At 36.9% G+C, this 13,653-nt stretch overlaps 1 protein-coding gene across 2 annotated transcripts in view; it reads right to left on the bottom strand.

The window, feature by feature from the left end:
- Positions 1–13,653, bottom strand: part of LOC137631545 (serine-rich adhesin for platelets) — a 127,519-nt gene that overhangs the window by 82,963 nt on the left and 30,903 nt on the right. For both annotated transcript variants that reach the window (XM_068363328.1, XM_068363327.1), the window contains exons 4-9: positions 13,511–13,630; positions 12,092–12,238; positions 11,697–11,953; positions 6,368–6,521; positions 4,952–5,093; positions 1,078–1,218 (exon numbers count right to left, since the gene is read on the bottom strand). In XM_068363328.1, the coding sequence (XP_068219429.1) occupies positions 1,078–1,218; positions 4,952–5,093; positions 6,368–6,521; positions 11,697–11,953; positions 12,092–12,238; positions 13,511–13,630 (961 nt within the window). The remainder of the gene's footprint in view (positions 1–1,077; positions 1,219–4,951; positions 5,094–6,367; positions 6,522–11,696; positions 11,954–12,091; positions 12,239–13,510; positions 13,631–13,653) is intronic.

The following is a 13,653-nucleotide window of genomic DNA, read 5'->3' on the forward strand; positions in this document are numbered from 1 at the left end:
CCTTTTATCAAGGGCACATTCAAAACTCCTGCACCCCAAACAAACAGTATGAGGGTCTACTGAAACTTTCGGTAACCTCACCTTGCATTCCTCCTTCACACAAACACGAAAATGAAGTTTATCAGTCATCGTAAACAAACAAATAGCCAAAGAATAATCACAAATGCGATTACCAAACTCAGCTCAGTGTACGTCACCAAAAAATAAGTCCGATGCAGCGACACACGGAAAGCGAAAGAAAAACTCCAAAGGCGGACCAACGATGTTGTCAGTCCAACCGGCAGAGATGATCTGAGGAACAGAAAATGGGAATGATTCCAAGTACCACCTTGAAAGGGTTGTTAACCACCTAACCGCACAACCATCACACAGCGGTTGCTGCGAGTTTTGAAAAATTCTGCCGGACGTCAGAGACTATGGCTATATATATATAACTGCCAGGTAAGTTCTATTCGTAAAATTGATTTTTCTTTGCTTGATGTCACTACGTAGAAGTGGGTAAAAGTTGGGTCGTGGGTGGTGTCAAGGTGAAACCTCCCATTACTAACACAGTAGTTATTAACAGGGGTATGGCTCATGTAAACGTGGGGATAAAAACTTCTACGATGGAGATGCCAGCATAGAGATTGCAAGATACTCATTAGAGAATCAGCTATAAGAGCTGGATGCATTAAATTTGGTTGCTAAATCCAAACTTTACACTGTATGTATGAAACCTCATTTAAAGAAAATCCTACCAGTGACCTATCATAAGCATATTTACAATTTATTGAAGTTCCATAGCTTTAAACTATTGTTGTATTTGACAATGTCCAAATATCCGAGTGAAAAATAAAATTAGAAAAATGGTAAACTACAAGTGCAAATATATTCACAAAATTTGTTTCTTAGGCATACGTATATCTAGCTTCTTACTTTCTCTCCATATATAGCCAAATTATCAACAAATTCCACATTGGTCAGAATTAGTCCCCATTTAGTCTTACTTAACAATTACGTGCTGTAGTACCAAATGCTGCAATATAAACATACGTACAGATTATTTCATATAAAATTAGTCTAAATACACAAACTCACTTCTTTGAAGGTGCTTAACTACTGCCCACATGCTTAAGAATGATGCTTGGCAAATTGGGCATGAATAAATGCAGCGTTCAAATCCATGATGTGACCTCTGATGAACACTCAAGGTTTTCTGAGTTGCAAATCTTGTATTACCTAGAATCATACACGAAATTGTCAATTGCTACAAAAGAATTCACTATTAAATTATATAACTCCTTTTATGAAAAATTTGTCCTTTAGTGTAATATTTTTCTTAAAAAATTAAGTCTATTTTGATCTCTTAGTTTATAAATCTAATACTTTTCTTTAATTTACCAATCTGAAACTTTTATTACTGTTTTTCATCCATTACCAAATTAATAAAGTAGCACATTAGCAAACACTCCGTACAACAAAGAACGTTGATATGCTCACATCTTTACTGTATCATCATTATCATAATTGCTACTGATCTGTTATTAGCAAAGCTGAAATTATCATTAATACAGTTAGACTTATTATGATTGCCATTACTTTATCATTAGCATTATAAGCATCTTAATAATATTCTTACTACATTTCAGCCTTTTTGCTTAATGTACTTTTGAAATCTCAACATTCAGTTATTCATTTGAAACTCTTGACCTGAGACAAACTCATAACCTCCAGATTTAGCAATACAAAAAAAATAAGGAAAATCAATTAAAACTAAAATGTCACCAAAATCTAATATACAGTAGTAGTGCAAAGTACAACATAGGAAAAAATAAAATTTTTAAAAATAAATTTGTTCATACAAATCCATTACTATAATAAGTCAATTTTATGCACACATCATCATCCCTGGTGTACTGGTACTAACTGAAAGAGAGACTGATACAGTTAGAAGTCATGAATCCTTATCAATTCCATGAGTTCCCTGACCTGGTACAAAATAGTGGGTCTGGGAGGCAGGAACTCGCATTGAAAGTTACGAGTTGAAAAAAATTTGATTTCTGTTTACAATTGAATTTGTTCAATAATACACCTAATACTCAAAATTAGCCTATATTATCTGCCTGAAAATTCCATGGGAAGGAGCACCATAATCTGTGCCTTTCAAAGACATATAGATATTTGAGTTCTGAGAGAAATCCAATCTGTTGAATAGTGATACTGAAAGGCCATTCCTTATACCTACCAGAAATATTTTCCAATTTTCCTCGGATGAAAAGCCAAAGCCTCTGGCTCCTTGCTAGATAGGCCTCCTAAGGTGATCTGCAAGACATCAACAAAGGTTGGCAAACCACAAAGTATTGAAGGAAAAATTAGATTCTTCCAACTAAGGCTGTCTGCATCCACGTCATCTTTTCTCATAACAAAACTTGGAAATACCCTACCACTTTTTCAAGGGGAAAATGTCACAAAGCCAGCAGTAGCTCAATCATTGAAGGAAACCAACCAATGCTCTGGTTGGCAAATGTTTTGAGGGAGAAAAGAAGGTGAGGTTGCAGCCACTACAGGATACTATTGAGTTTGAGCAGGACTCAAACCCTAGTCGGGCAGATCACCAGAATGGGACGTTTCCAACAGGCCACCACAACCCTGTATGCTTGTTTCAACAACTTGCAGAGGTGCTATAAAGCAATACCTCCTTGCTTGTTGGCGCAGGCCACTATGGTTATGTTGTCATTATTCAACAGACCTATGTGACCTATACGTCCCATTAAAATGCTTACAGTGCCAGGGGTGGTGCCTTTGTAGCTAATGGGCTAAACTTGGGTACCGTAGAGTCACTGATTTGCTCGAAATTCTTCAAAGAATCCTCTCTCCCTGAAAACATTTGCCAACCAGTCTGGGAACAGAACAGGCCAATCTTTTGTAAAAGATAAAGAGATGAAAAAGCATTGGCTGGTTTCCTTCAATGACTGACCTACTATTGGCTTTTATCCTCTCCGAGGCTATGGGACAAAGTGCCTTAGCCTTTGAAAAGTGAACGGGGAGTGTGGCACCATTTGGCACATAGCAGTGTTACTCGAGTGCCTATCCTTGGCTGGCAAGGATCCTTACTGACAACAGTGCGAGCACAATAAGGCATCTTGTCCTAGATCAGTCCCTGATGATGTGTAGAAAGTGGAAGATATCTTGTCCTTGATCAGTCCCTGATGAAGTGAAGATCCAGTTTGTGGTACAGTCTCAGCACGTCACAAGACCTTGAGCACTGATCAATTTGAGCGTGTTGGAAGGCCTCTGGGCAAGAAGAGCTGGGAAGGAACAGATAATAGGTGACAGGTGTATAGATCCCTGATGACTTAAAATTAATAGGAAATATGGCAATGTGTTCTTTTGTCCTTGAGCATACCTTGACAGTCTTCGTAAATTTGACAAAGTATAGGTACTGCATTAACCAAACTCGGCAAATTAGCAGGATACCGTACATAAATGTAAATTTGTAGGTACATAAAAGTTTCACCCGATTTTTAACCACTATACTGTATAGAATTTCATACAAAAAAGCAGGTTTACCCTAGTGAGTATCTAAGCAAATCCAAAATAAGTCCAGTATAAATTGCTACAAGGGAAATAATCTATTCTGCTATAAGTTCAGGAGAATTAACTATTCATGAGCCAGAATAGTAAAATTAAAGTTTTATAAATAGTTTTAAGAAAGAAAGGGTTTCAACACATAAAAGCTAATATTTTAGCTATTATGATCAACAGTAACACATTACGAAAATTTTTTCGGATAAGGTGTCTTACCAAAAAATATCACAGAACAATATCATGTATCAGAAGATACCAAAGCAAAGTTCTTAGATATTTACCAAAAAAGTATCCATAAAGATTAAATATCTATAATATTCTGCCGTATTCACACATTTCTAAATATTGTTAAAAACGAAAATTTTTATTTCACCACTAATAGCAAATGTTCACTAACTCAATAAATGTCTGGCACCTACATTCGGGACATGATTCAACTGAAAGTTTACTGAAGTTTATGGTTTAATTTATTTTTTAATTATCTGACAACTATACCAAAACCATATAACATCCACATCCTTATACAGTTCACAAGTGATTAATGAAGAATATCACCTTCAGCTCTGGTTACTATATCAAACACCTGAGATTTGAAGATCCAAGCCTGAATTGAAAACATAGCGAAGGATACGTAAATAGAAAACTTACGGTTTACAGCGTTCTCTGGATTCCTTGTAAACTTCACAAACAGTGAAATTAGTGAAGACATACAAAATACTAAACGTTTATTTACTTCATGTATGAACACACTAAAGCAGACAGTTAATAGCTGAACAAGACTTGTAAAGAGAAACTGTTAAAAAAAATCCCTTCTCTAACATGGAAAAAAAAAACCTATACATAGAAGAGTGACCTACTCTCACCAACATAAAAAGCTTTTCCAGAAAATACCCTAATTAAAAGTTGAATAAATTGGAACCCACCCACCCCCCCCCCCCATTAATGCTCAATTCATTGCAGTAGCCACTGAGTGCCAATTCAGATCTTGGCTACTATCTTGAAAACCAGGTGTTTAGAGACCCAAACCAGATTCAGAAAATAGCGAAAGACGTTAATTTACTTCACAGCAACAAGAAAGACAGAAAACTTCAGGTGCAGCTAGCCAAAATGTGGTTTACCATTGGTCACCAGACGTCGAGTTTTAGCTTTTTGGAGGGAACGTCAAAAATTCAAGCTTCGAGAACAAAGCAACATGAACATTGGGGAGGTTCATAGAAATAAGATGATACTGATAAAATTTCAGTAACATTTATAATAAATACATTTTATTTCATAAAGTATAATAAGCAAATAATAGGGGTTAATTATGAAACTGCCTTACTTACAATTAAGAACAAATTGAACTAGATCAGTTAGATGTTTTTTTAATTCAAATGATACTTACATAATAGGCAAGTTAAATCCTTAGAATCAGCAGGGGCAGACGGTTGATCCACTTCCATCGACATAATTTCTCCTGAAGCCGTTTTAACAATTTCCCCATTTTGGTTGATTGCCACTGTTACTCCACTCTTACTGTGTGATGCCTGGCAATAATATAACAAAATTACCCAATTACTTAGGAGTCTCCCATGCAGGTTGCAATCTTACCAACTATTACATTCTTCAGAATGGATAACATTTATCCTTAATACATATCAAGGCCCTTCCCCCAATTTGGGGGGTAGCCGACATCAACAAAGAAACAAAAACAAAAAGGGGACGTCTCCTCTCTACGTTCCTTCCAGCCTAACAAGGGACTCAACCGAGTTCAGCTGGTACTGCTAGGGTGTCACAGCCCACCCTCCCACATTATCCACCACAGATGAAGCTTCATAATGCTGAATCCCCTACTGCTGCTACCTCCGCGGTCATCTAAGGCATCGGAGGCAGCAGCAGGGCCTACCGGAACTGCGTCACAATCGCTCGCCATTCATTCCTATTTCTAGCACGCTCTCTTGCCTCGCTCATATCTATCCTCCTATCACCCAGAGCTTCCTTCACTCCATTAAATATAAAATATTTTTAGTCTAATAACCTTTACTAATTACTGAGAAAAAATTAAGTTTATTGAATAGATTGTTCAAATTCAATTACAATTTCAGTAATCTCCCCATCTCGAGTTTTGACAATATCAAGGAAACACAATCAATAACTTTGTTATTCCACAAAGTTTGGCACTCAACATCCAACCACGTGCAGAGGAAAACTAATGTATACCTTCATCCTTAGGTTCCTCTAAACACATAAAACAATAGGAGAGGAGACAATAACATAAAGAGACAATTGCAAATGGCAAATTCAAATGATGTCAGGAACTTGCCAATTAATACAATACCAGCTACAGTATATTTCCTAACTTGTGTTGGTAATCATTTGATAAATAGGGATGCTTATATGGGAATGTATTCACACATAATTTACTGTTTTGGGTGGAAATAAGTAAATGAGGATCCAGTAATTAAAATCTTTTACTTGGTAGAGGCAAAAACAATTTTGACGGTAACATCTACAGTAAAATGATAAGATATGCCATTAGAATCTGTTCCCAAAATAAACTGTCTAAGTCCAGGAAATCCCTTAGCAAATATCAAACCTAACTCATTCAACCCCCAAGTTATCTAATGTAAAGATACAAAATTAATTATTGCTTACAGCACCATAGTCGCCGCACAAATTCTGGGCGAAATAAGCCCCACCCCCTGAAGACGTCAGAGCCAATCGTGTCTCCCACGTTAACATGTTCAAAGGTAAGTTGAAAATAAATGATAATAAAATAAAGACAAACACAGCAGTCATCAATATACTGTACAGTACTTACTTCTTCAATCAGACTACTCATAGGAGTACTTGGTGAAGCCGAGCCTGGCGGTATAAATGACTGGAAAACAGCATTTGTAACGCCACCTATATCTTCTAAAATAACGGAACAATCACGACTCAGCTTATCTCGACTTCTACTAACTTCATCGAGCCTGTTAAATGAAAATATCATCAGAGCTGTTTAAAGAAAATATACCCATAATACTAAAATTATAAAAAAAGAATAAATATAAATTGTACATTTAAATCCAATAATGTTTAGTACTAATAAAATAAAAATAGTACATAAATTACTATCACAAATCTTTCAAGTAATTTGTATTTTCCCTAAGAATACAAACCCCGAGTCCTTTAATAGGAGTATGCTTTCAGGATAGCTGGAACTCGGCTGTTAAGATTTATAATGAGGCATTGGTAGTTACTGGCAGATGGCAGGAAGTTCCGGCGCCTCCATCAGCACAACAAGTAGCCACTTTGACTTTAAACCTAATACTTGCTAGGTAGTTGTGGCTGGAAGTATAACTTAAAGGACTCTAGTTTGTAACATTCCCAATCATGTTAATGATAGTAAGGTTCTCGATACTGGAAAACAATCATAAGTTTGCTGATAGTAGTAAACAATTGTATGGTATCCAATTGCAGTAAAAAATGGTACATTTCTTGTCGCAAACGCTGATCACGTAGAACAAGTGCGAGGTAACCTGTTTGCAGGACATAAAAGAAACCTTAGTGCTTGGGAAGGTAAGACCTCATAGAGTATACAAGCGAGGAGAACTATCATAGGAGCGCAGAGAAAACCTAAACCTCGCTAAAGTGTTTGATCACTAAACATAGAGCAAGCACAGTGAACACCTGAACCTTGTACCAAAATATATTCTCAGGAAAGTAAGCATTTCAGACACGTAACCTCTCACCACAAGTACAAGGCAAAAATGTACAAGGTGTTCAACTTAATTGGGTTGGTGAGGGGCCTTTTCTGCTGATTGAGAGAATGACTAACCGAATGCTCAAAACAGGTGCATGAGCACTTTTATCACAAACCGATTTTAGTACAGTGAGCCCACGCTCTACATGAGTTTATTCTTTGCATTCATACCTGACAGCAACACAGAGAACCGTAATACCTATTATATAAATAATCAAATATTCGCGATAAAATCTTGTGGAGCAACGATTTCAAATAGCCCATGCTCCTATACAATGGGCTTGCTTTGCGCCACTCCCCTCTCCGCTTCCATATTACTCTGACTCATCACTAGAGTTGCCATTTCAACATCTTTCCCATTAGATCTGGTGCATTTCTGGAGAATTTAGCGTGTTTCTACTATCTGGCAAGGTTTCGCTTTTTTACCCCATCACGAATATAGTGCTTTTCCCGCTGATAGTCTAATGATAAAACTGGTTGCCTTCCAGAGTCTTTCCTCCCAACTTGACTAATTGAAACAATTTTAGCTTTATCATTGTTATATCTTACTATATGACTTAGCACTTTTCTAGCACATTTTGGGAGTTCATGAGGTTAGTATTCATCATCAAAAATGGCAACCCTGGTCGTCAATCTTGCATCGTCTCGCCTAGCGTGTGTATCTTCCACTTCGGTTCTTTTAAAGTAGAACCATGTTTTCATGTAAAAAAAAATGATGTATTTCTACAGAGTAGTACATACTATACTCCTGAACATTGCTTATTTTTATGGAGTAATATACTGTAGAAATGTAATTTCTTAGAATAAAGCGCAAGAGACACCGCCGACGCATCAGGAGTTGCGTAATGCTTCAAGACTGCATAGAACTTCGTACGAAAATGGTTAGTTGTATAAAATATATACACTTAGTTAATCTTAAGTTGTATACATATAGTACAGTACAAATTACAGTAATGTTTAAAAGCTTGAGATAGAGACGACTGGCGAAATCTAATCAAGGCCCTTTGCATCAATAGGCGTGGAAGACAATGATAGTATTGCTTATTGTAAATGTAGGCAACGTGTGCGGCGAGTCAAGTCGTCCAAACAAAAACAGCGAACACTTACAAAACAGTCAAGATTTACTGTAGTGATAGTACTGTTCATATATTACAGTAATATACACTACAGTATCAGCAAGTGTTATACTGTACAGTATTACTAGAATTACTAGATAGGAACAGCAGTGTTTTGTTATACAGTACTGTAAGTGTAAGATGATTACTGGGTAAAATCATAGTTCCGGTCAGGCCAAAGACTAGTGTACTGTACGGTTTAGTTACTGTTCTGTAGCCTTATACAATGTCAAGTACATAAAGTACACGTGTGCACATGTACTGTAAATTAATATGTATTAATATAATTACAAATTACTTACACTGTACTGTAATAGAAACAGAAAAACAATAACAGGCAGTACTTAAAGTGTTAATTATCCAAACATAGGCAATGGGCAGTGAGTTATCTCACCCTAGGGCACCAAGTATACGAGAAATTGCGCCTGTATCTGTAACCTCACCCTAGCAAAGAGTGGGAGCTGACTGTACTTTTATCACAAACCGATTTTAGAATGTACCATCGTTCTGTATTCAGAGATCGTCAGAGGCATACAGCTAAATCGATCTAACCTTTTTATGAGGGCAATGCATCTGGTACAAGACCAACTATGATTGCAAAAGTGTGTATCAAAGTCCCTTCCGAAGAGACAACTCTCAGTATGCAATTTTTTCCTCTCTCCCAAAAACAAGAGAGGGATCTTACAAGAAAGGGAAAAAGGGCAAGGCCCTTATTCCTACCAGCAGGGCATAGACTTGTTCCTGTGAAAAAAAAAAAGAGCACAAGTAGCGATTGTGTGAGCAAATTGTACCGCATACCGATAGAGTACATATTTCTGGGGAAAGTACATTCCTTGTATGTATCTCTTACCTTGTGAAACATTTTGCTAGTGTCGAATTACAGAGTTTGTAGCCTTACTAGAAGGCGAATATGCACTCTTAGAGGAAGGCGAGTGTAGAAGCAAGGGCACACACAAACACATGAGGAATCCAAGCACAAAACAGCACGATAGAATGCAAGAACAGGTGAGGGCACACTTTAGAAAATATTATATATCTTCTCTCCTGTAAATGTGCGCGAGCACACGCATAAAAGAGAATTCTTGGGCATATATAGTTAAGGGGGCAGGAGCATACTAAAGGGTGCACAAAAAGATGAGGGCAAAAGGTACACTCCTGTACTCGTGAGCACCGGCCCACTTGTGGGTGCCCGCATAGCAGCAAACTAGTTAGGGCATGCAAACAGGTTAGCCTATCAACCGGTCATTAGGACATTCCATCACATCCAGCATTGTGTTATAAGACAAAGGAGCACTCTCAAGTGTCCTCTGCATTGTCTTGTCATCCCTTAAGGTCATCTTATTCTTCGTCTTCGGTGAAAGAAGTTACAAGGACTCCTGGGGCAGCAATCCCTCTTCCAAGAGGAAATGGTAGAGTCACGTATAAGCAACTCCTATCGATTGCTCTTCTAAGAATTTGACCATAAAAAGGTAAAAGAACGGGGGAGACCTTCCATTCTGACAGGCAAAGGAGTGAAAAGACGAAGCTCTGTGGCTTCTCGGCAGATGGCTAAGACACTATAAGGAGAGATATCACAGGAACTCTATGAAGACCCAGCACCACCAGGAGATAGATCTTCAACACTCAGGAAGATGTTGACGATATGAAGGAGGACAGTGGCCCTCCCCTTCAACTCGGCATCTGCAAAGACTCCTTCCCATTCATGAGGGAATATATAGCAACAGGAACAAGAAAGTGTATTTCAACAGGTTACACAGACAACTATCAAGCGGCTAAAATTATCAGAAAAACTGCAAAACCTTTCTTCTTTGTTAATATCCCTCGCACAATGAAGTTAGCTTGTCTAAAAAAAAAAGTCGACAGGGCCTGGAGCACATTTGTACTCTCAAGATGCTGAAAACAAAGTGCACATCTGTAGTCTCCAGCAGCTGAAAATGTGCATGCCTGTCGTCTCCAGCAGCTGAAAACAAAGTGCATGTCTGTACTCTCCAGCAACTGAAAAGGTGCATATCTGTACTCTCCAGCAGCTAAAAACAAAGTGCATGTCTGTACTCTCCAGCAACTGAAAAAGTGCATATCTGTACTCTCCAGCAGCTGAAATCAAAGTGCATATCTGTACTCTCCAGCAGCTGAAAACAAAGTGCACGTCTTTACTCTTCAGCAGCTGAAAACAAAGTGCTTGTCTATAATTTCCAGCAGCTGAAACAAAGTGCTCATCTATACTCTCCAGCAGCTGAAACAAAGTGCACGTCTGTACTCTCCAGCAGCTGAAAACAAAGGGCAAATCTCTACTCTCCACCAGCTGAATACAATGTGCACGTGTCTACTCTCCAGCAGCTGAATACAATGTGCTTGTCTCCACTCTCTAGCACCTGAAAAAGTGCATGACTATGTTCTCCAGCAGCTGAAAACAAAGAGCACATCTGTACTATCCAGCAGCTAAACACAAAGTGTACATCTGTACTCTCCAGCAGCAATAACAAAGTGGCTACATTGTGCTGGTGTGGGGAGGGGGCAGTTTTCTCTCCACCCGCCAGTAACTAATGACACCACATTATAAATCTTGACATTAACAATCAAGGTCCAGCTAGGCTGAAAGCATACTCCTATTAAGGGAGGAGAGTTTGTATATTTGTATGAGTAAATAAAGTTCAGAATAATATATATAATTCAAATGTAAGAGCTACAATTATAATAATTAGAGACAACTATTACAGTATTAGAAAATGCAAGAGTAAATCTTAGTTACATAGGATTAGCGGTTCAAATCTATCCTTAAAGAGGAATATGTATCAAAATCATAAGTCACCCGATCCCGGCAACATTACGTATAAAAAGATAAATCTACAGATTTGACTTCTTTCTATTAACAGTATGTATGCTAAATGTGGCGGACACTGCTACAACTGAGATTTGCCACAAGCAAATATTTGATTTTCATCTTATTACAGAAAATGGTTCACCAATCTTCCTCCTATCACATGGTATAAATACTATAACAGAAAGCTCAGAGCAGCATTTATAAGAAAATTCATTTATTGTTTTAAAAAATGGGTTTTCTATATAAAATAAGTTTCCATTTACTTACTAGTTTTCTATAAAGCAAGAATATTTTTTGAGATTTGATGAGTACAGTAATTCCTAAATTTCCTGTTGATGAAAAAAGCACTGCTGTAGGATATTTTAAAGTCAGGACAGCCTGAGCTGTTGCTCATTACCCTAATGTTAAACATCATGCCATTACATTCATGAGAGTTTATCTTACAAACAATATGAACCATACTCACGACTTGTAATAAGATGACGATCCTGTGTTTGTGGATGAAGATGATGATGATGCATGATATGCCTTTCTTTTTCTAGCAAGTTTCAACGCTATAGAATCTATTCCAGAACGCTTTGCCTTCCCCTGTGCTGATTTTATTGGAGAAGTATACGTGGTTGGTATCGTTGTCCTCATCGTATCAAGGTCTTCACCATCAGGTGGGGGCTCAGGTTCTACCACTACTGTACTTGACTGACTTGTTACACCTTGTACATCACCCTATTAAAATAAGAACTAAAAGTTAAGAAAACTTCCCTCTAAATTTCATAAAACATATACCAAAAATAATGGCAATTTCATTTGCAATCACTTAAAACTAGAGCATCAATCAATTATAAAAAAGATTAATTTACTCACTTTATGGAAAATTGTTCGAACATCAGCAAACTCATCTTGACAGTATATTCTCTTGTGAGCCAAGAAATTCACCACGGAACGGAACAAACTACGGCACACTTTACATTCCAGGATTACATCACACTCGTTAAGGACAACATTCCTTACCTAAAAAGATATTCCAACAAGAAAAATTTACTTTAAAATCTTTATTGTCCATGCATTCATCCTAACAAAAAAAAATAATTTTTAAAGAGCAACATAAGAAACATAACTGTACCATAAAAGATTATTCAAGGCTTAAAAAGTAACTTCTAAACAAACAAAATCCCTTTTCAACTAAAACATTAAATGACAACAGACCAAAAATGTAATACAGTAATGTTACTGTAAATGTTAATGATTACAGGTGGAGCGAGGTTTTACAATTCAAAAATCCCACATTAATTTTATATTAGTTTTTTTGCCTAGTTTTGTGCATATACAAATATTTACCAAGGCACTTCCCGCAACTTTGAGGATAGACGACAAAAATGAAAAGAAACAAAAGTGGACTTTTCTTCTCCTCATTCCTCCCAGCCTAGTTTGTAATATCAATGAATTAACACTAATGAGAATGTAGTACCATCCATGGCATTCTTGGAAACATTAAAAACTTTTGTAGAGTATTATCTTTTATGGGCTGCAGGTGGGTTTACATTTAACAGTATTAGTCATTTTCAATTATCTTGAGGTTAGAAGACAAACTTGACAATCTTGAACTAAATGCTCTTCCAACTAACAAAAAAACATCAAAATATAGACACAAAGCAGATGCTCCAAAAGGAATGCTCTCATTGTGACTGCTGACCAGAGGAGAATAGACAACTAGAACCAGAGCAGCGATGTGCTCACCAAGGTTGTCACGAGGAGGCAGTAGCCTCACATGAATGGGATATTTCTAACCAGATAAAGGGAGCTTAAATTAGCTAATTAAACTATAATTTAAATTTGTTCCTTCAAAAGGAAGAACAATAAAGTTCAGGGAGATTTTTATAAATAATTATTTGCTGTATTATAAATAGAAGTCTTAAATCATAGACATAACGCAACTACACAATTACCGGAGCTAAGATTAATTTGATATAAGAATTCTGATTAACTTATTAATCTCTGGAAAATACACAATACATAAAAGTACCAGTACTGTATACATATTTCTGACAACTTAGAAAACTGAAGTAACCACCAACAAAATTTCAACATGAGAGAACTTAATTTTCTCAATACGTTTCATAAAATTTAAAATTTTCTCAATGTTACACCTGCAATAGCTATTTTTGGGTAATAGCTAAATTACCATGATATACCTTTCTTGGCAATCTAAAGACAATTTCTATCAGCTATGGAATATAAAACTTTAAAAAGCTACTAAAAAACATTACATTAAAATAACCTCACCTCTTCAGTTCCAGTAACCAAAAGTTTTGCCAGACCACCAACTCCACTTGTTGCAGCATTAATAGAGCGTTTAAGAAGAGAATAGTCAGGATCCTCTGGAAGCTCAAATACCTCGACACCCTAGAAAAAAATAACAAAATTTT

Source organism: Palaemon carinicauda, chromosome 40 (genome assembly GCF_036898095.1).
Source record: "Palaemon carinicauda isolate YSFRI2023 chromosome 40, ASM3689809v2, whole genome shotgun sequence".
NCBI lineage: Eukaryota > Metazoa > Arthropoda > Malacostraca > Decapoda > Palaemonidae > Palaemon > Palaemon carinicauda.